At 51.5% G+C, this 24,131-nt stretch overlaps 1 protein-coding gene across 7 annotated transcripts in view; it reads right to left on the bottom strand.

Annotated features, from left to right (window-relative positions):
* Nucleotides 1-24,131, bottom strand: part of LOC140388658 (6-phosphofructo-2-kinase/fructose-2,6-bisphosphatase 4-like) — a 442,444-nt gene that overhangs the window by 143,185 nt on the left and 275,128 nt on the right. For all 7 annotated transcript variants that reach the window (XM_072473142.1, XM_072473143.1, XM_072473141.1 and 4 more), the window contains 2 exons: nt 20,175-20,296; nt 7,113-7,320 (listed from right to left, as the gene is read on the bottom strand). In XM_072473142.1, coding sequence (XP_072329243.1) covers nt 7,113-7,320; nt 20,175-20,296 — 330 coding nt within the window. The remainder of the gene's footprint in view (nt 1-7,112; nt 7,321-20,174; nt 20,297-24,131) is intronic.

Genomic DNA, 24,131 nt, shown 5'->3' with positions numbered 1-24,131 from the left:
GTTTCGGGAGCAGGCCTATTGGCTGACTGTAAATCAGGAAGGATACAAAGGGTGTGGCTGGAGTGCCTATAGAAACGGAGTGCTGGAGGCAAACAGAGTGTATCTGAGTTTGGGTAAGGCTGAGTGAGGGTAAGAGGTGAGTGAGGGCTGTGTTTTTTTTTGGAGTTTGGTGATTGGGGTTGAGTTTCCAAAAAAAAAACCCCCAAAAAATCCAATTAATTAAGTAAATTAATTAACTAGTTAAGGGAATTTGGTGCTCATCTTAAGGAGGTGCAGAGAAGCAGACCTGTGAGGGAGTCTCGGGAGCAATTACATCACAGCCAGCAGGTAAGTGATTGGCTTGTGACTGGTAAGTGATTTCTCTCTCTTTGACTTTCTCTTAGCTGTGTAGTGTAGTTCAAATTTAACTTCAGGTTTAAGTCATGGCAGGAGAGCTCAGACCTGTGTCATGCTCCTCTTGTGAGATGTGGCAAGTCAGGGACCCTTCTGGTGTTCCTGACTCCTTCATCTGCAAGAAGTGTGTCCAACTGCAGCTCCTGTTAGACCGCTTGACGGCTCTGGAGCTGCGGATGGATTCACTTTGGAGCATCCGCGATGCTGAGGAAGTTGTGGATAGCACATTCAGTGAGTTGGTCACACCGCAGATTAAAATTACTGAGGCAGATAGGGAATGGGTGGCCAACAGACAGAGGAAGAGTAGGATGGCAGTGCAGGGATCCCCTGCGGTCATCTCCCTCCAAAACAGATTTACCGTTTTGGAAACTGTTGGGGGAGATGACTCACCAGGGGACGGTGGCAGCAGCCAGGTTCATGGCACCGTGGCTGGCTCTGCTGCACAGAAGGGCGGGAAAAAGAGTGGCAGAGTTATAGTGATAGGGGATTCAATTGTAAGGGGAATAGACAGGCGTTTCTGCGGACGCAAACGAGAATCCAGGTTGGTATATTGCCTCCCTGGTGCAAGGGTCAAGGATGTCTCGGAGCGGCTGCAGGGCATTCTGGAGGGGGAGGGTGAACAGCCAGCTGTCGTGGTGCATATAGGCACCAACGATATAGGTAAAAAATGGGATGAGGTCCTACAAGCTGAATTTAGGGAGTTAGGAGTTAAACTAAAAAGTAGGACCTCAAAGGTAGTAATCTCAGGATTGCTACCAGTGCCACGTGATAGTCAGAGTAGGAATGACAGGATAGCTAGGATGAATACGTGGCTTAAGAGATGGTGCAAGAGGGAGGGTTTCAAATTCCTGGGACATTGGGACCGGTTCTGGGGGAGGTGGGACCTGTACAAATCGGACGGTCTGCATCTGGGTGGGACCGGAACCAATGTTCTTGGGGGTGTGTTTGCTAGTGCAGTTGGGGAGGGTTTAAACTAATGTGGCAGGGGGATGGGAACCGATGTAGGAAGTCAGTGGGGACGGAAACAAAAGGCAGGAAGGGAGAGTGTGTAAAGCATAACCAGAGAAAGCAGGGCAGAGAGCAAGGAAAGTCTACATTAAACTGCATTTATTTCAATGCAAGGGGCCTGACGGGCAAAGCGGATGAACTCAGGGCATGGATGGGCACATGGGACTGGGATATTATAGCTATGACTGAAACATGGCTAAGGGAGGGGCAGGACTGGCAGCTCAATGTTCCGGGGTACAGGTGCTATAGAAAGGATAGAACAGGAGGTAAGAGAGGAGGGGGAGTGGCGTTTTTGATTAGGGAGAACATCACGGCAGTACTTAGAGGGGATATATCCGAGGGTTCGCCCACTGAGTCTATATGGGTGGAACTGAAAAATAAGAAGGGAGAGATCACCTTGATAGGACTGTACTACAGGCCCCCAAATAGTCAGCGGGAAATTGAGGAGTAAATATGTAAGGAGATTACATATAGCTGCAAGAAAAATAGGGTGGTAATAGTAGGGGACTTTAACTTTCCCAACATTGACTGGGACAGCCATAGCATTAGGGGCTTGGATGGAGGGAAATTTGTTGAGTGTATTCAGGAGGAATTTCTCATTCAGTATGTGGATGGACCGACTAGAGAGGGGGCAAAACTTGACCTCGTCTTGGGAAATAAGGAAGGGCAAGTGACAGAAGTGTTAGTGAGGGATGACTTTGGGACAAGTGACCATAACTCCATTAGTTTTAAGATAGCTATGGAGAATGATAGGTCTGGCCCAAGAGTTAAAATTCTTAATTGGGGCAAGGCAAATTTTGATGGTATCAGACAGGAACTTTCAGAGGTAGATTGGGGGAGACTGTTGGCAGGCAAAGGGATGGCTGGTAAATGGGAGGCTTTTAAAAATGTGTTAACCAGGGTGCAGGGTAAGCACATTCCCTTTAGAGTGAAGGGCAAGGCTGGTAGAAGTAGGGAACCCTGGATGACTCGAGATATTGAGACTCTGGTCAAAAAGAAGAAGGAGGCATATGACGTACATAAACAACTGGGATCAAGTGGATCCCTTGAAGAGTATAGAGATTGTCGAAATAGAGTTAAGAGGGAAATCAGGAGGGCAAAAAGGGGACATGAAATTGCTTTGGCAAATAATGCAAAGGAGAATCCAAAGAGATTCTACAGATACATAAAGGGGAAAAGAGTAACTAGGGGCAGAGTAGGGCCTCTTAAGGATCAACAAGGACATCTATGTGCAGAGCCACAAGAGTTGGGTGAGATCCTGAATGAATATTTCTCATCGGTATTCACGGTGGAGAAAGGCATGGATGTTCGGAAACTAAGGGAAATAAATAGTGATGTCTTGAGAAGTGTGCATATTACAGAGGAGGAGGTGCTAGAAGTCTTAAAGCGCATCAAGGTAGATAAATCCCCGGGACCTGATGAAATGTATTCCAGGATGTTGTGGGAGGCTAGGGAGGAAACTGCGGGTCCCCTAACAGAGATATTTGAATCATCGGCAGCCACAGGTGAGGTGCCTGAAGATTGGAGAGTGGCGAATGTTGTGCCCTTGTTTAAGAAGGGCAGCAGGGAAAAGCCTGGGAACTACAGACCGGTGAGCCTAACGTCTGTAGTAGGTAAGTTGCTAGAAGGTATTCTGAGAGACAGGATCTACAAGCATTTAGAGAGGCAAGGACTGATTCGGGGCAGTCAGCATGGCTTTGTGCGTGGAAAATCATGTCTCACAAATTTGATTGAGTTTTTTGAGGGGGTGACCAAGAAGGTAGATGAGGGCAGTGCAGTAGACGTTGTCTACATGGACTTTAGCAAAGCCTTTGACAAGGTACCGCATGGTAAGTTGTTGCAGAAGGTTAAAGCTCACGGGATCCAGGGTGAGGTTGCCAATTGGATTCAAAATTGGCTGGACGACAGAAGACAGAAGGTGGTTGTAGAGGGTTGTTTTTCAAACTGGAGGCCTGTGACCAGTGGTGTGCCTCAGGGATCGGTGCTGGGTCCACTGTTATTTGTGATTTATATTAATGATTTGGGTGAGAATTTAGGAGGCATGGTTAGTAAGTTTGCAGATGACACCAAGATTGGTGGCACAGTGGATAGTGAAGAAGGTTATCTAGGATTGCAACGGGATCTTGATCAATTAGGCCAGTGGGCCGACGAATGGCAGATGGAGTTTAATTTAGATAAATGTGAGGTGATGCATTTTGGCAGATCGAATCAGGCCAGGACCTACTCAGTTAATGGTATGGCGTTGGGGAGAGTTATAGAACAAAGAGATCTAGGAGTACAGGTTCATAGCTCCTTGAAGGTGGAGTCGCAGGTGGACAGGGTGGTGAAGAAGGCATTCGGCATGCTTGGTTTCATTGGTCAGAACATTGAATACAGGAGTTGGGACGTCTTGTTGAAGTTGTACAAGACATTGGTACGGCCACACTTGGAATACTATGTGCAGTTCTGGTCACCCTATTATAGAAAGGATATTATTAAACTAGAAAGAGTGCAGAAAAGATTTACTAGGATGTTGCCGGGACTTGATGGTTTGAGTTATAAGGAGAGGCTGGATAGACTGGGACTTTTTTCCCTGGAGCGTAGGAGGCTTAGGGGTGATCTTATAGAGGTCTATAAAATAATGAGGGGCATAGATAAGGTAGATAGTCAACATCTTTTCCCAAAGGTAGGGGAGTCTAAAACTAGAGGGCATAGGTTTAAGGTGAGAGGGGAGAGATTCAGAAGGGCCCAGAGGGGCAATTTCTTCACTCAGAGGGTAGTGAGTATCTGGAATGGGCTGCCAGAGGTAGTAGTAGAGGCGGGTACAATTGTGTCTTTTAAAAAGCATTTAGATAGTTACATGGGTAAGATGGGTATCGAGGGTTATGGGCCAAGTGCGGGCAACTGGGACTAGCTTAATGGTAAAAACTGGGCGGCATGGACTGGTTGGGCCGAAGGGCCTGTTTCCATGCTGTAAACTTCTATGATTCTATGATTCTAACCTAGATAAATGTGAAGTGATTCATTTTGGAAGGTCAAATTTGAATGCAGAATACAGGGTTAAAGGCAGGATTCTTGGTCCAAAGAGAAAATGCTGGAAAATCTCAGTTGGTCTGGCAGCATCTGTAGGGAGAGAAAAGAGCTAATGTTTTGAGTCCAGATGACCCTTTGTCAAAGCTTTCAGATAGAAACCCGGGGTGCTAATATCCACAGAAACCAAGGAGAAAGAATGCTAATGGCAGTCCCCAGAGAGAACAAAGATGTGAAATTCTTGGAAGTTTGCAGGAACAGAGGGATCTTGGGGTCCACGAACATAGATCCCTCAAAGTTGCCACCCAGGTGATGGGGTTGTTAAGGTGCATGGTGGGTTGGCTTTCATGAACACGGGGATTGAGTTTAAGAGCCACAAAGTTTTGCTGCAGCTTTATAAAACCCTGGTTAAACCACACTTGGAATATTCTGGTCGCCTCATTATAGGAAGGATGTGGATGCTTTGGAGAGGGTGCAGAGGTGATTTACCAGGATGCTGCCTGGACTGGAGGGCATGTCTTATGAAGAAAGGTTGAGGGAGCTTGGGCTTTTCTCACTGGAGGGAAGAAGGGAGAGAGGTGACTTGATAGAGGTGTACAAGGTGATGAGAGGCATGGATAGAGTGGATAGCCAGAGACTTTTCCCCAGGGTGGAAATGGCTGTCACGAGGGGACATAATTTTAAGGTAATTGGAGGAATGTATAGGGGAGATGTCAGAGGCAGGTTCTTTACACAGAGAGTGGTGGGTGTGTGGAATGCACGGCCAGCAGAGGTGGTGGAGTCAGAGTCATTAGGGACATTTAAGCGACTCTGAGACAGGCACATGGACAGCAGTAAATTGAAGGGGTGCAGGTTAGGTTGATCTTAGATTAGGATAAATGGTCGGCACAACATCGTGGGCTGAAGGGCCTGTACTGTGCTGGACTGTTCTGTGAGACTGAGTACAGTACCGCCAACATAGTGATGTAAGAGATTACATCATCCAATCTAGGTGTCAGTGTAACGTTAGAGAGAGCTGTGCAAGCATGGGACAGATCTTATCTTGGACCTTTACTGTATCAACGTAAATAGTTTCTGCTCGTTAATAAATAATTACTATTGAACTAAGACTACGGATACCTTAAAAATACCTCCGGAATTTGCACACAAATTTTGTGGAAGATGTAAATCCTGGAAAACGGAATGAAATAAAAATCAAAGAAATAATCTGAGCAGAAGAAATGCTCAAGAAGCAAAAGCGCAGAAGGAAACTGACAGAGGAAAGATCCAAAGAAAGGCTTGGAAGCTGAAGGCAGAAACTAAATTTCTCACTGCAGCAGAAGACTCTGTTGAATCCCGTGGACATCCAGCTTCAATACCCAAAGTGTGCCGAGTCAGTGGACCTAGCAGGGGTCAGGGGTCAGGTAAACATCTGAACACAAGTCCTAAAAAAAGTGAAAAACTGTAGTGGTCAGGAATTGGCAATTAAATCGCAGTCATAGAATTATATAATCTCGACAGTGCAGGAGGCCATTCAGCCCATCGAGTCCACACCAACCCTTCAAATGAACACTCTTTGCCCACTCGCCCCATCCCACAGGATGTCGCCTGGTCTCGGGGATGTTGGCAATGAGGAAAGGTTGAATAAACTAGGATTGTTTTTACTGGAAAGTCGGAGGCTGAGGGGAGACCTGATAGAGACTACAACATTATGAGAGGCATAGACAGGGTGATAGTCAGAGGCTTTTTCCAAGGTTGAAAGTGTCAATTACAAGGGGGCACAGGTTTAAGGTGAGAGGGGGAAAGTTTAAGGGAGATGTGCGGGGTAAGGTTTTCACACAGAGAGTGGTGAGTGTCTGGAACGCGCTGCCAGAGGATGTGGTGAAAGCAGCACATTAGCAACATTGAAGAGGCATCTGGATGGATCCATGAATAGGGAGGAAATAGAGGGATATGGACCGAGTAAGGGCAGAAGGTTTTTTTTAAAAGTTAGGGCATCATGAGCGGTACAGGCTTGGAGGGCCGAAGGGCCTGTTCCTGTGCTGTACTTTCCTTTGTTCTTTGAAACAAAAACTGACAAAGATCAACAGAGCATATTTAAGTTCACACATTGCAATCTTGCTTCAAAATACCACCTACAGAATATGGACACCCAAATCAATCATAGAACATAGAACATTATAGCGCAGTACAGGCCCTTCGGCCCTCGATGTTGCGCCGACCTGTGAAACCGCTCTAAAGCCCATCTACACTATTCCCTTATTGTCCATAATAGAACATAGAACATTACAGCGCAGGAGCACCAACTCTCGTAGATGAGGGCAAGTTAACATGAGGCTGGAGCAAGGTTCAGGATTGATAGGTCCCCACCAAATGTTCCATCTGAAATCGTATCAGCAAACAATATTCTGTGTCGTCACAGCCGCTATATGTAACTGGTACTGGTGCTGCTATGGTCTGATTGAAAAACAGCCAATCCTTTCCATTCGCATCCACTACACTCACCATTCTCTGTCCGGCTGCAGAATATCTCACCAGAATCGACAACTGCAGGCAACCTTTTTCAAACAGACATTTACTCCATGCTGCAATAGAGATTTATTACATGCTGTTTGGAAATGTGATCCAGATGGGTCAGCCACAGTGACAGACAGGTACAAGTCTTTGGTCACAGGCACATTTTGACCAGCAAACTCTGGTAATCGGAATAATTCTGAACTCACCTGTTTGCCTCGAAGAGAAAGACCCGAGTCGCCACCTATCCTGCCCTTCAGGTTTAGGTCACTCTCGCCATGGCGACACAGGTAGATGGAGCGTGGAGTTATATGGATGTTCATGAGGTAGTAAACAATTTTGCTTTGAATATGGTCGAGTACATGATTGACAAGATAGCGTCGTCCAACATCCATGATTTTAATAAAAGACAGATCCCTTTGAGGAAAAGAAATATTACACATCAATAAAAACACACCCTCACACTCAAACACACTAACACACCCTCACACTCAAACACACTAACACACCCTCACACTCAAACACACTAACACACTAACACACCCTCACACTCAACACACCCTCACACTCAACACACTAACACACCCTCACACTCAACACACTAACACCCTCACACTCAACACACTAACGCCCTCACACTCAACACACGAACACACCCTCGCACTCAACACACTAACACACCCTCACACTCAACACACCCTCACACTCAACACACTAACACACCCTCACACTCAACACACTAACACATCCTCACACTCAAACACACTAACACACCCTCAACACACTAACACACCCTCACATTCAACACACTAACACACCCTCACACTCAACACACTAACACCCTCACACACATTAACACCCTCACACTCAAACACACTAACACATCCTCACACTCAACACACTAACACCCGCACACTCAAACACACTAACACCCTCACACTCAACACACTAACACACCCTCACACTCAAGACACTAACACACCCTCACACTCAAACACACTCACACTTAATAATAATAATAATAATAATAATATTTATTGTCACAAGTAGGCTTAAATTAACACTGCAATGAAGTTACTGTGAAAAGCCCCTAGTCTCCACATTCCGGCGCCTGTTCAGGTACACAGAGGGAGAATTCAGAATGTCCAATTCACCTAACAGCACGTCTTTCGGGACTTGTGGGAGGAAACCGGAGCACCCAGAGGAACCCACGCAGACACGGGGAGAACGTGCAGACTCCGCACAGACAGTGACCCAAGCCAGAAATCGAACCTGGGACCCTGGCGCTGTGAAGCCACAGTGCTAACCACTGTTTCAACACACCCTCACCACCACAACACACCCTCACCACCGCAACACACCCGCACCACCGCAACACACCCTCACCCGCACCACCGCAACACACCCTCACCCTCACAACCGCAACACACCTTCACAACCGCAACCGCAACACACCCTCAGCACCGCAACACACCCGCACCCTCACAACCGCAACACACCCTCACCCTCACACCCGCAACACACCCTCACACCCGCAACACACCCTCACCCTCACAACCGCAACACACCCTCAACACACCCTCACCCTCACACCCGCAACACACCCGCACACCCGCAACACACCCTCACACCCTCAACACACCCTCACCCTCACACCCGCAACACACCCTCACACCCGCAACACACCCTCACACCCGCAACACACCCTCACACCCGCAACACACCCTCAACACACCCTCACACCCGCAACACACCCTCACACCCGCAACACACCCTCAACACACCCGCAACACACCCTCACACCCGCAACACACCCTCACACCCGCAACACACCCTCACACCCGCAACACACCCTCACACCCGCAACACACCCTCACACCCGCAACACACCCTCACACCAGTAACACACCCTCACACCCTCAACACACCCTCACACCCTCAACACACCCTCACACCCGCAACACACCCTCACACCCGCAACACACCCTCACACCCGCAACACGCCCTCACACCCGCAACACACCCTCACACCCGCAACACACCCTCACACCCGCAACACACCCTCACACCCGCAACACACCCTCACACCCGCAACACACCCTCACACCCGCAACACACCCTCCTCACACCCGCAACACACCCGCAACACACCCTCACACCCGCAACACACCCTCACACCCGCAACACACCCTCACACCCGCAACACACCCTCACACCCGCAACACACCCTCACACCCGCAACACACCCGCACACCCGCAACACACCCTCACACACGCAACACACCCGCAACACACCCTCACACTCGCAACACACCCTCACACCCGCAACACACCCTCACACCCGCAACACACCCTCACACACGCAACACACCCGCAATACACCCTCACACTCGCAACACACCCTCACACCCGCAACACACCCTCACACCCTCAACACACCCTCACACCCGCAACACACCCTCATCACCGCAACACACCCTCACACCCGCAACACACCCTCACACCCGCAACACACCCTCACACCAGCAACACACCCTCACACCCGCAACACACCCTCACACCCGCAACACCCTCACACCCGCAACACACCCTCACACCCGCAACACACCCTCACACCCGCAACACACCCTCACACCCGCAACACACCCTCACACCCGCAACACACCCTCAACACACCCGCAACACCCTCACACCCGCAACACACCCTCACACCAGCAACACACCCTCACACCCGCAACACACCCGCAACACACCCTCAACACACCCGCAACACACCCTCACACACGCAACACACCCTCACACTCGCAACACACCCTCACACTCGCAACACACCCTCACACTCGCAACACACCCTCACACTCGCAACACACCCTCCACAGATACAGAGACTCCATGCTGAAGTGCGATTGGAAGCAACAGTGCTACCCACTGTAAAAGACCCACTACACACTAACACACCCTCACACTCAAACACACAAACACCCTCACACTCAAACACACTAACACACCCTCACACTCAAACACGCTAACACACTCTCACTCAGCACACTAACACACCCTATGGCTGCAGAAGGTGCAATTAGTACTTTATAATAGTGAGATAATTGTTATTTCCAACCATGCTTTCATTTACAAAATAAAGGGGCAGCACGATGGCGCAATGGTTAGCACTGCTGTCTCACGGCGCCGAGGTCCCAGGTTCGATCCCGGCTCCTGGTCACTGTCCGCGGGGAGTTTGCACATTCTCCCCGTGTCTGCGTGGGTCTCAGCCCCACACACAAAGATGTGCAGGGTAGGTGGATTGGCCTCGCCAAATTACCCTTTAATTGGAATAAAAGAATTATTTATTTATTTTAAATTTATTATAAAATGTCTAATGAGGATTACACACAGAGCATTTGTTTAATAAAATTAGTGAACATGACTGAAATGCATTTGCCATGGCCATCTGTGACTAGCAAGTAGTTTGGACACCGCAATTTAGGAAGGTGCCAAAGCCTTGGAAAGGGTTGTCATGTGAGGGAGATATTAGGACTCTAGGTCCAGAAATGAGACCCCAATGCAGCAGGCAATTTAGTGGTTAAACATACTGAGGGAAAAAAAACCTTCTAGCACAGAAGGATACACCCACACCTGTCCAAGTTACATTGTCCCTTTGAGACTTAAACTCATTGGTGGGAAAACACAGAATTGCTTGGTTCAGCAAGGGTGATTCACTCGAGATCCATTGTCTTTTGGAACACTCCTGTCCAACCAGCTATTAACCCATTACAGATTCTGATACCTCTTGTCAGCCAATGGGAGGCTAGGTGCACATCAACAGCACGGCTCTGTTCTTTTGTATTAATGGGAGTCGGAAATCAAACAGCAAAGATGACACCGATGGGTTCAAGTCTGATTGAGAACAAAGAACAATACAGCACAGGAACAGGTCCTTCGGCCCTCCAAGCCTGTACCAGTCATGATACCACCCTTGGCCAAAACCCTCAGCACTTCCTTGTGCCGTATTCCTCTAGACCCATCCTATCCATGTGTTTGTCAAGATGCCCTTTGAATGTCGTTAACGTATCTGCTTCCACAACCTCCCCTGGCAACGCATTCCAGGCACTCACCAGCCTCTGTAAAAAACCTACCTCGCACATCTCCTCTAAACATTGCCCCATGGACCTTAAACCTATGCCCCCTGGTGACTGACCCCTCCACCCTGAGAAAGAGTGCCTGCCCATCCACTCTATCCATTCCCTCATAATCTTGTAGATTAATTGATTTGATTTGTCATGTGTACCGAGGTACAATTCTGTGTACCGTCCAGACAGATCGTTCCATACATGTAAAAAAATATAGGACATACATAAATACACAATGTAAATACAAGAAGGCATACGGCATGCTTGCCTTCATTGGCCGGGGCATTGAGTATACGAATTGGCAAGTCATGTTGCAGCTGTATAGAACCTTAGTTACACCACACCTGGAGTATCGTGTTCAATTCTGGTCGCCACACTACCAGAAGGATGTGGGGGCTTTAGAGAGGGTGCAGAAGAGATTTACCAGGATGTTGCCTGGTATGGAGGGCATTAGCTATGAGGAGCGGTTGAATAAACTCGGTTTGTTCTCACTGGAATGACGGAGGTTGAGGGGCGACCTGTAGAGGTCTAGAAAATTATATGGGGCATAGACAGAGTGGATAGTCAGAGGCTTTTCCCCAGGGTAGAGGGGTAAATTACTAGGTGGATTGGCCACGCCAAATTACCCTTTAATTGGAATAAAATAATTATTTATTTATTTTAAATTTATTATAAAATGTCTAATGAGAATTACACACAGAGCATTTGTTTAATAAAATTAGTGAACATGACTGAAATGCATTTGCCATGGCCATCTGTGACTAGCAAGTAGTTTGGACACCGCAATTTAGGAAGGTGCCAAAGCCTTGGAAAGGGTTGTCATGTGAGGCATAGGTTTAAGGTGCGAGGGGCAAGGTTTAGAGGAGATGTACGAGGCAAGTTTTTTTTACACAGAGGGTAGTGGGTGCCTGGAACTCGCTGCCAGAGGAGATGGTGGAAGCAGAGACGATAGTGACGTTTAAGGGACATCTTGACAAATACATATTTGGGGCAGCACGGTAGCATTGTGGATAGCACAGTTGCTTCACAGCTCCAGGGTCCCAGGTTCGATTCCGGCTTGGGTCACTGTCTGTGCGGAGTCTGCACATCCTCCCAGTGTGTGCGTGGGTTTCCTCCGGGTGCTCCGGTTTCCTCCCACAGTCCAAAGATGTGCAGGTTAGGTGGATTGGCCATGATAAATTGCCCCTTAGTGTCCAAAATTGACCTGAGTGTTGGGTGGGGTTACTGGGTTATGGGGATAGGGTGGAGGTGTTGACCTTGGGTAGGGTGCTCTTTCCAAGAGCCAGTGCAGACTCGATGGGCCGAATGGCCTCCTTCTGCACTGTAAATTCTATGATATTCTATGAATAGGATGGGAATGGAAGGATACGGACCCCAGAAGTGCAGAAGATTTTAGTTTAGACGGCAGCATGTTCGGCACAGGCTTGGAGGGCCGAAGGGCCTGTTCCTGTGCTGTACTTTTCTTTGTTCTTTGTTCTATAGACACAGGCATCGGAGTGTATTACTACTCAGTAGAGAAGATGTGTGAAGGGATCAGTTCAGTCCATAAGAGGGTCGTTTAGGAGTCTGGTAACAGTGGGGAAGAAGCTGTTTTTGAGTCTGTTAGTGCGTGTTCTCAGACTTTTGTATCTCCTGCCCGATGGAAGAAGTTGGAAGAGTGAGTAAGCCGGGTGTGAGGGGTCTTTGATTATGCTGCCCGCTTTCCCCAGACAGCGGGAGGTGTAGATGGAGTCAATGGATGGGAGGCGGGTTCATGTGACAGACTGGGCTGTGTTCACGACTCTCTGAAGTTTCTTGTGGTCCTGGGCAGCAGCACAGGCACCAGAACCAGTATAAGAATAACACAGCACTTGGTGCCGTATTGATAGACGATATGATGGCTTTAGAAGGGTGAAGAAAAAATTTAGGGAAATGGTTTGAGGGATGAGGAACTTCAATGATGGAGATAAATTCAAGAAGCTATGGCTGATTTCCTTGGAGAGGCTTCACAGAGATTTAGTTGAGGAGTTTCAGGATCATGAGGGTTCTGGGCAGAGTCGAGATGAGAAATTGTGGAAGGAGAGAGAACCAGAAGGCACACGTTTAAGGTGATTAGTAAAAGAACCAATAGTTTTTTATAAATAACTTTAGAGTACCCAATTCATTTTGTTCCAATTAAGGGGCAATTTAGCGTGGCCAATCCACCTACCCTGCACATGTTTTGGGTTGTGGGGGTGAAACCCACACAGACACTGGGAGAATGTGCAAACTCCACACGGACAGCGGCCCAGGGCCGGGATTGAACCTGGGACCTCGGTGCCGTGAGGCACAGTGCTAACCACTGTACCACCATGCTGCCCTTTAGAACCAATAGTTTAATGGCAATATGAGGAAAAACTTTTTTATGCAGTGAGTGTTTATACTGGAATGTGTTGTCTGAAAACGAGGGTGATGGCTTCCAAAAAACAATTGGATTATCTGGCGAGAAAAGATTTGCAAGACTATGTGGAAAAGGCCGGTGAGTGGGACGAGGTGAGTTGCTCTCAGAGAGCGGCGGCTCAGACACAATGGGCGTCATTCTCCGCCGGCGGGAGTCTCCGTTTTGCCGGCGCCCGGGGGTTTCCCGACGGCGTGGGGCTGCCCCACAATGGGAAACCCCATTGACCGGCCGGTGTTACGGAGCATCCCGCCGGCGGGTCGGGGCAGAAATGTGGCGGGGCGGGATGGAGAATATTGCTCAATGTGCTGAATGATCTCTTTCTGTCCTGCCACCATTCAACTACTTTCTGATTTGAAATTCTCACCCACAGACAACCAGCCTCCTAAAGAACCAGTCCGGCAGACATAAGAACATAAGAACTAGGAGCAGGAGTCGGCCATCTGGCCCCTCGAGCCTGCTCCGCCATTCAATGAGATCATGGCTGATCTTTTGTGGACTCAGCTCCACTTTCCGTCCCGAACACCATAACCCTTAATCCATTTATTCTTCAAAAAACTATCTATCTTTATCTTAAAAACATTTAATGAAGGAGCCTCTACTGCTTCACTGGGCAAGGAATTCCATAGATTCACAACCCTTTGGGTGAAGAAGTTCCTCCTAAACTCAGTCCTAAATCTACTTCCCCTTATTTTGAGGCTATGCCCCCTAGTTCTGCTTTCACCCGCCAGTGGAAACAACCTGCCCGCATCTATCCTATCTATTCCCTTCATAATTTTATATGTTTCTATAAGATCCCCCCACATCCTTCTAAATTCCAACGAGTACAGTCCCAGTCTACTCAACCTCTCCTCGTAATCCAACCCCTTCAGCTCTGGGATTAACCTAGTGAATCTCCTCTGCACACCCTCCAGTGCCAGTACGTCCTTTCTCAAGTAAGGAGACCAAAACTGAACACAATACTCCAGGTGTGGCCTCACTAACACCTTATACAATTGCAGCAGAACCTCCCTAGTCTTAAACTCCATCCCTCTAGCAATGAAGGACAAAATTCCATTTGCCTTCTTAATCACCTGTTGCACCTGAAAACCAACTTTTTGCGTCTCATGCACTAGCACACCCAGGTCTCTCTGCACAGCGGCATGTTTTAATATTTTATCATTTAAATAATCCCTTTTGCTGTTATTCCTACCAAAATGGATAACCTCACATTTGTCTACATTGTATTCCATCTGCCAGACCCTAGCCCATTCACTTAGCCTGTCCAAATCCCTCTGCAGACTTCCAGTATCCTCTGCACTTTTTGCTTTACCACTTATCTTAGTGTCGTCTGCAAACTTGGACACATTGCCCTTGGTCCCCAACTCCAAATCATCTATGTAAATTGTGAACAGTTGTGGGCCCAACACTGATCCCTGAGGGACACCACTAGCTACTGATTGCCAACCAGAGAAACACCCATTAATCCCCACTCTTTGCTTTCTATTAATTAACCAATTCTCTATCCATGCTACTACTTTCCTATTAATGCCATGCATCTTTATCTTATGCAACAACCTTTTGTGTGGCACCTTGTCAAAGGCTTTTTGGAAATCCAGATATACCACATCCATTGGCTCCCCGTTATCTACCGCACTGGTAATGTCCTCAAAAAATTCCATTAAATTAGTTAGGCACGACCTGCCCTTTATGAACCCATGCTGCGTCTGTCCAATGGAACAATTTCCATCCAGATGCCTCGCTATTTCTTCCTTGATGATAGATTCCAGCATCTTCCCTACTACCGAAGTTAAGCTCACTGGCCTATAATTACCCGCTTTCTGCCTACCTCCTTTTTTAAACAGTGGGGTCACGTTTGCTAATTTCCAATCCGCTGGGACCACCCCAGAGTCTAGTGAATTTTGGTAAATTATCACTAGTGCATTTGCAATTTCCCTAGCCATCTCTTTTAGCACTCTGGGATGCATTCCATCAGGTCCAGGAGACTTGTCTACCTTTAGCCCCATTAGTTTGCCCATCACTACCTCCTTGGTGATAACAATCCTCTCAAGGTCCTCACCTGTCATAGCCTCATTTCCATCAGTCACTGGCATGTTATTTGTGTCTTCCACTGTGAAGACCGACCCAAAAAACCTGTTCAGTTCCTCAGCCATTTCCTCATCTCCCATTATTAAATCTCCCTTCTCATCCTCTAAAGGACCAATATTTACCTTAGCCACTCTTTTTTGTTTTATGTATTTGTAGAAACTTTTACTATCTGTTTTTATATTCTGAGCAAGTTTACTCTCATAATCTATCTTACTCTTCTTTATAGCTTTTTTAGTAGCTTCCTGTTGCCCCCTAAAGATTTCCCAGTCCTCTAGTCTCCCACTGATCTTTGCTACTTTGTATGTTTTTTCCTTCAATTTGATACTCTCCCTTATTTCCTTAGATATCCACGGTCGATTTTCCCTCTTTCTACCGTCCTTCCTTTTTACTACAGAAAGAAAATATATATTCCTGAGCACATTCTTACAGAATGCACACAGCATGGATGCACAAACAGACATAATCACATGCTGACATAATATGCACACAATAGAGGAGCTAAGGGAGCGGATAGAGCTGCCGAGGGGGAGCGAGGTCAGGTATCTGCAGGTAAGGGACTTTGTGCGAAAGGTCTGGAAGGGGTTCCCTAGGTTGCCGGGATACACTCTGCTGGAGCAACTGCTGCTCCCAGATGTGGAAGGGGAGGTAAAATTTGGGGATATATACAAGTGGCTGGAGGAGGCAGGGAGGCGAGCGGGTGGTGAAGATCAAGGAGAAATGGGAAGCGGAGTTGGGAGGGGAGATCATTTGGGGAGTATGGAGTGAGGCACTTCGAGAATGAGGGAGTTCTTTCATGGGATAGCAGATGTTGTGAGAGGTGTGGGCGGGGGCCAGCAAATCATGTTTTGGGGTTGTGAAAAACTGGGAAGATTCTGGGTGGGAGTGTTCGCGGTCTTTGCCAAGATAGTGGAGGAGGGAGTGGACCCGGACCCTTTGGTGGTGATATTTGGGGTTTCAGAGAAGCTGGAGCTCATGGAGAGGAGGAAGGCTGATGTTGTGGCCTTCGCCTCTCTGATTGCACGGCGGCAAATTTTGCTGGAGTGGCGGTCGGCATCGCCACCGGGGGTAGCGGCTTGGTTGGGTGACCTGTACGACTTCCTGCGGTTACAGAAGATAAAGTATGAGTTAAGGGGCTCAGCAGGGGGGTTTGAGAAAAGGTGGGGGATGTTTGTGACCGTGTTCGAAGTGCTGTTTGTTGCGTGGGAGGCGGGGGACAATCTATACAGACTGTGCAGTTGATTGTTGGGAAGTATTTATTTGCTGTAACCTGCTTTGGTACATGTTTGCAATAAAAGACGTTTTTTTAAAAAAAAAATACACACAAACAGATCTGTACTCCCAAATACAGACTGGCATCAGTTATGGTTCCAGTTGGTGTGACTACTGGACGGGAAGATTCCAGAATGAAACCTTGGCTCAAAAACCCTAACTTTGACACTTTGTTTTGGAAAACATGGAGGAACAGGGTCCCAGGATTGCTCATTAGAAAAAACATTCAACATGAAAAGTTTGATTATAATACAATACTCATTTACTCCCCCCTTAGCTTCACAAATGCGAACAATTTTCAAAGATAACAGCCCACTCTGAACTAAATGAGCTGGATTCTGCGGGTCCCCAGCCCCGTGCGTCTCGGCGGCACGCCGTTCGCTAGCAGCGGGATTCTATCTTCCCGCCGCATGTCAATGGGTCTTCACGCGGTGGGATGCCCGTGGGCGGAGCTGCACTGCCGATCGGTAAAGTGAATCGCAACGACCAGAGAATTCCAGTCATTATTTCTGATATTTAACAATACAAATATAAATCCCTTAAAACTACCGGTTTTCCTGAAACATCCTCCTTCTAATACAAGGCAGGCTGACAAATATTCTTCACAGGTCGATGTTAAACCATGCTAAACTTAGTTTTTCATTGTTTTTTTCCCCCCAAACGTTTTTGAAAAAACTTGATCTCAGCAATATTTTTAACCTTTACTATCACAGGACTATAATTAAATATGAAATTAATTTTAAACTTAATAAAAACAGTTCCAGAAAACATCAACATTTTAAATGGGCAAATGATTCAGAATAACACACCGAAACATACATCACTGGAAATGCAAATTGTGACATGTCGTGGAAGAGTGCACGGCTCCGCAGACACAACAGGAGAATGGGAAAAGAGGAAGACCAAACGACAGGCTGCTGTAAAAGAGAATGGAGAGTGAGGGGGAGAGTGGGGTTAGCGCGGGGAGTGAGGGGAGAGTGGGATTAGACTGGGTGGGATATTAATGGGTGCGGGGAGTGAGGAGGAGAGTGGGATTAGACTGGGTGGGATATTAAAGGGTGCGGGGAGTGAGGAGAGTGGGATTAGACTGGGTGGAATATGAAAGGGTGCGGGGAGTGAGAGGGAGAGTGGGATTAGACTGGGTGGGATATTAAAGGGTGTGGGGAATGAGGGGAGAGTGGGATTAGACTGGGTGGAATATGAAAGGGTGCGGGAAGTGAGAGGAGAGTGGGATTAGACTGGGTGGGATATTAAAGGGTGCGGGGAGTGAGTGGAGAGTGGGATTAGACTGGGTGGGATATTAAAGGGTGTGGGGAGTGAGGGGAGAGTGGGATTAGACTGGGTGGGATATTAAAGGGTGTGGGGAGTGAGGGGGAGAGTGGGATTAGACTGGGTGGGATATTAAAGGGTGCGGGAAGTGAGAGGAGAGTGGGATTAGATTGGGTGGGATATTAAAGGGTGCGGGGAGTGAGGGGAGAGTGGGATTAGACTGGGTGGGATATTAAAGGGTGTGGGGAGTGAGGGGAGAGTGGGATTAGACTGGGTGGGATATTAAAGGGTGTGGGGAGTGAGGGGAGAGTGGGATTAGACTGGGTGGGATATTAAAGGGTGCGGGAAGTGAGAGGAGAGTGGGATTAGATTGGGTGGGATATTAAAGGGTGCGGGGAGTGAGGGGAGAGTGGGATTAGACTGGGTGGGATATTAAAGGGTGTGGGGAGTGAGAGGAGAGTGGGATTAGATTGGGTGGGATATTAAAGGGTGCGGGGAGTGAGGGGAGAGTGGGATTAGACTGGGTGGGATATTAAAGGGTGTGGGGAGTGAGGGGAGAGTGGGATTAGACTGGGTGGGATATTAAAGGGTGTGGGGAGTGAGGGGAGAGTGGGATTAGACTGGGTGGGATATTAAAGGGTGCGGGAAGTGAGAGGAGAGTGGGATTAGATTGGGTGGGATATTAAAGGGTGCGGGGAGTGAGGGGAGAGTGGGATTAGACTGGGTGGGATATTAAAGGGTGTGGGGAGTGAGGGGAGAGTGGGATTAGACTGGGTGGGATATTAAAGGGTGTGGGGAGTGAGGGGAGAGTGGGATTAGACTGGGTGGGATATTAAAGGGTGCGGGGAGTGAGGAGAGTGGGATTAGACTGGGTGGGATATTAAAGGGTGCGGGAAGTGAGAGGAGAGTGGGATTAGACTGGGTGGGATATTAAAGGGTGTGGGGAGTGAGGGGAGAAGGGGATTAGACTGGGTGGGATATTAAAGGGTGTGGGGAGTGAGGGGAGAAGGGGATTAGACTGGGTGGGATATTAAAGGGTGCGTGTTTGGGCAGCACGGTAGCACAGTGGTTAGCACTGTGGCTTCACAGCGCCAGGGTCCCAGGTTCGATTCCCTGCTGGGTCACTGTCTGTGCGGAGTCTGCACATTCTCCCCATGTCTGCGTGGGTTTCCTCCGGGTGCTCCGGTTTCCTCCCACAGTCCAAAGACGTGCAGGTTAGGTGGATTGGCCGTGATAAATTGCATTAGTGCCCAAAAAGGTTTGGAGGGGTTATTGGGTTACGGGGATGGGTGGAAGTGAAGGCTTCAGTGAGTCAGTGCAGACTCGATAGGCCGAATGGCCTCCTTCTGCACTGTATGTTCTATGAACTAAAGGATGGGGGAGTGAGAGGAGAGTGGGATTAGATTGGGTGTGATATTAAAGGGTGTGGGGAGTGAGGGGGAAGAGTGGGATTAGACTGGATGGGATATTAAAGGGTGCGGGGAGTGAGGGGGAGAGTGGGGTTAGACGGAGTGGGATATTAAAGGGTGCGGGGAGTGAGTGGGATTAGACGGGGTGGGATATTAAAGGGTGTGGGGAGTGAGGGGGAAGAGTGGGATTAGACTGGATGGGATATTAAAGGCTGCGGGGAGTGAGGGGGAGAGTGGGGTTAGACTGAGTGGGATATGAAAGGGTGAGGGGAGAGTGGGATTAGTCTGGGTGGGATATTAAAGGGTGCGGGTTTGGGGTTAGACTGAGTGGTATATTAAAGGGTGCGGGGAGTGAGAGGAGACCGAGTTTAGACTGGGTGGGATATTAAAGGGTGCGGGGAGTGAGGGGAGAGTGGGATTAGTCTGAGTGGGATATTAAAGGGTGCGAGTTTGGGGTTAGACTGAGTGGTATATTAAAGGGTGCGGAGAGTGAGGGGAGACCGAGTTTAGACTGGGTGGGATAAGACTGGGTGGGGTTAGATGGGTGGGATATTAACGGTGTGGGGAGTGAGGGGAGAACGGGATTAGACTGGGTGGGGTATTAACGGTGTGGGGAGATGGGCGAGTGCTCAGACTCACTGCCTGGTACGCCTTTGTATTGTGTGATGCCGATAGACATGAAAGCTAACATACCTATCTGACACTTCGTCCAACGGTTCATACGTGTTTTGGTAACACTCTATCCTTTTCAGGAAATCAGATATAGCTTCGTCATTGTTACAGTCGCTGTAATCTGGGCTGCCCAGTTTCACTTGCTAAATGGGGTATAAGTGTAACTATTAGCAATGACTTTGGAAAGAGGCAATCAACAATATTCAGAGCAACACTGGAAAATAAATCAAAATTATCTAAAAATTCAGTTTAGATCATTGCCAACCAGAAAAATAGAACATACAGTGCAGAAGGCCATTCGGCCCATCGAGTCTGCACCGACCCACATTAAGCCCACACTTCCAGCCTATCCCCGTAACCCAATAACACCATCTAACCTTTTTGGACACTAAGGGCAATTTATCATGGCCAATCCACCTAACCTGCACATCTTTGGGCTGTGGGAGGAAACCGGAGCACCCGGAGGAAACCCACGCACACACGGGGAGAAGATGCAGACTCCGCACAGACAGTGACCCAGCGGGGAATCGAACCATAGTTACCTTCAACTTTCAACGTATAAATTGGGCGGCAGGGGGACCAGGTGGAGGGCGGCAGGGGGACACAGTGGAGGGCGGCAGGGGGACACAGTGGAGGGGGCAGGGGGAGACAGTGGAGGGGGGCAGGGGGACACAGTGGAGGGGGGCAGGGGGACACAGTGGAGGGGGGCGGGGGGCACAGTGGAGGGGGGCAGGTGGACACAGTGGAGGGGGCAGGGGGACACAGTGGAGGGGGCAGAGGGACACAGTGGAAGGGGGCAGGGGGACACAGTGGAGGGGGGCAGGGGGACACACTGGAGGGCGGCAGGGGGACAAAGTGGAGGGCGGCAGGGGGACACAGTGGAGGGCGGCAGGGGGACACAGTGGAGGGCAGCAGGGGGACATAGTGGAAGGGGGCAGGGGGACACGGTGGAGGGTGGCAGGGGGACACAGTGGAGGGTGGCAGGGGGACACAGTGGAGGGCGGCAGGGGGACACAGTGGAGGGCGGCAGGGGGACACAGTGGAGGGCGGCAGGGGGACACAGTGGAGGGCGGCAGGGGGACACAGTGGAGGGCAGCAGGGGGACACAGTGGAGGGTGACACAGTGGATGGCGGCAGGGGCACACAGTGGAGGGGGGCAGGGGGACACAGTGGAGGGTGACACAGTGGAGGGCGGCAGAGGGACACAGTGGAGGGCGGCAGGGGAACACAGTGGAGGGGGCGGGGGGACACGGTGGAGGGGGGAAGGGGGACACGGTGGAGGGCGGCAGGGGGACATGGTGGAGGGCGGCAGGGGGACACGGTGGAGGGCGGCAGGGGGACACAGTGGAGGGCGGCAGGGGGACACAGTGGAGGGCGGCAGGGGGACACAGTGGAGGGCGGCAGGGGGACACAGTGGAGGGCGGCAGGGGGACACGGTGGAGTGCAGCAGGGGGACACAGTGGAGGGTGACACAGTGGAAGGGGGCAGGGGACACAGTGGAGGGCGGCAGGGGGACACAGTGGAGGGTGGCAGGGGGACACAGTGGAGGGTGGCAGGGGGACACAGTGGAGGGTGGCGGGGGACAAAGTGGAGGGGCGCAGGGGGACACAGTGGAGGGTGGCAGGGGGACACAGTGGAGGGCGGCAGGGGGACACAGTGGAGGGCGGCAGGGGGACACAGTGGAGGGGGCAGGGGGACACAGTGGAGGGGGGCAGGGGGACACAGTGTAGGGGGGCAGGGGGACACAGTGGAGGGGGGCAGGGGGACACAGTGGAGGGGGGAAGGGGGACACAGTGGAGGGGGGAAGGGAGACACAGTGGAGGGCGGCAGGGGGACACAGTGGAGGACGGCAGGGGGACACGTTGGAGGGCGGCAGGGGGACACGGTGGAGGGGGGCAGGGGGACACGGTGGAGGGCGGCAGGGGGACACAGTGGAGGGGGGCAGGGGGATACAGTGGAGTGGGGCAGGGGGACACAGTGGAGAGGGCAGGGGGACACAGTGGAGGGGGGCAGGGGGACACAGTGGAGGGGGCAGGGGGACACAGTGGAGGGGGCAGGGGGACACAGTGGAGGGGGCAGGGGGACACAGTGGAGGGGGCAGGGGACACAGTGGAGGGCGGCAGGGGGACACAGTGGAGGGCGGCAGGGGGACACGGTGGAGGGGGACAGGCGGACACGGTGGAGGGTGGCAGGGGGACACGGTGGAGGGGGCAGGGGGACACAGTGGAGGGCGGCAGGGGGACACAGTAGAGGGGGCAGGGGGACACAGTGGAGGGGGCAGGGGGACACTGTGGAGGGCGGCAGGGTGATATAGTGGAGGGCGGCAGGGTGACACAGTGGAGGGCGGCAGGGGGACACAGTGGAAGGGGGCAGGGGGACACAGTGGAAGGGGGCAGGGGGACAGTGGAGGGCGGCAGGGGGACACAATGGAGGGGTCAGTGGGACACGGTGGAGGGCGGCAGGGGGACATAGTGGAGGGTGACACAGTGGAGGGCGGCAGGGGCACACAGTGGAGGGGGGCAGGGGGACACGGTGGAGGGCGGCAGGGGGACACGGTGGAGGGCGGCAGGGGGACACAATGGAGGGGTCAGTGGGACACGGTGGAGGGCGGCAGGGGGACACGGTGGAGGGCGGCAGGGGGACACAGTGGAGGGGGGCAGGGGCACACGGTGGAGGGGGGCAGGGGCACACGGTGGAGGGCGGCAGGGGGACACGGTGGAGGGCGGCAGGAGGACACAGTGGAAGGCGGCAGGGGGACACAGTGGAGGGTGGCAGGGTGACACAGTGGAGTGGGGCAGGGGGACACAGTGAAGGGGGGAAGGGGGACACAGTGGAGGGCGGCAGGGGGACACGGTTGAGGGCGGCAGGGGGACACAGTGGAGGGGGGCAGGGGGACACAGTGGAGGGGGGCAGGGGGACACAGTGGAGGGGGCAGGGGGACACAGTGGAGGGGGCAGGGGGACACAGTGGAGGGGGCAGTGGGACACAGTGGAGGGGGCGGGGGGACACAGTGGAGGGCGGCAGGGGGACACAGTGGAGGGCGGCAGGGGGACACGGTGGAGGGGGGCAGGGGGACAAAGTGGAGGGTGGCAGGGGGACACAGTGGAGGGGGCTGTGGGACACAATGGAGGGTGGCAGGGGGACATGGTTGAGGGCGGCAGGGGGACACAGTGGAGGGTGGCAGGGGGACACAGTGGAGGGCGGCAGGGGGACACAGTGGAGGGCGGCAGGGGGACACAGTGGAGGGTGACACAGTGGAGGGGGGCAGGGGCACACAGTGGAGGGGGGCAGGGGGACACGGTGGAGGGCGGCAGGGGGACACGGTGGAGGGCGGCAGGGGGACACGGTGGAGGGCGGCAGGGGGACACGGTGGAGGGGGGCAGGGGGACACGGTGGAGAGCGGCAGGGGGACACGGTGGAGCGTGGCAGGGGGACACAGTGGAGGGGGGCAGGGGGACACAGTAGAGGGAGGCAGGGGGACACAGTGGAGGGGGGCAGTGGGACACAGTGGAGGGTGGCAGGGGGACACAGTGGAGGGCGGCAGGGGGACACAGTGGAGGGCGGCAGGGGGACACAGTGGAGGGTGACACAGTGGAGGGCGGCAGGGGCACACGGTGGAGGGGGGCAGGGGGACACGGTGGAGGGCGGCAGGGGGACACGGTGGAGGGCGGCAGGGGGACACGGTGGAGGGCGGCAGGGGGACACGGTGGAGGGCGGCGGGGGACACAGTGGAGGGGGGCAGGGGGACACGGTGGAGAGCGGCAGGGGGACACGGTGGAGGGTGGCAGGGGGACACAGTGGAGGGGGGCAGGGGGACACAGTAGAGGGAGGCAGGGGACACAGTGGAGCGGGGCAGTGGGACACAGTGGAGGGTGGCAGGGGGACACAGTGGAGGGCGGCAGGGGGACACAGCGGAGGGCGGCAGGGGGACACAATGGAGGGGTCAGTGGGACACGGTGGAAGGCGGCAGGGGGACAC

The sequence above is a fragment of the Scyliorhinus torazame genome, chromosome 13, assembly GCF_047496885.1.
Source record: "Scyliorhinus torazame isolate Kashiwa2021f chromosome 13, sScyTor2.1, whole genome shotgun sequence".
NCBI lineage: Eukaryota > Metazoa > Chordata > Chondrichthyes > Carcharhiniformes > Scyliorhinidae > Scyliorhinus > Scyliorhinus torazame.
This window is presented reverse-complemented; position numbering and strand designations above follow the sequence as displayed.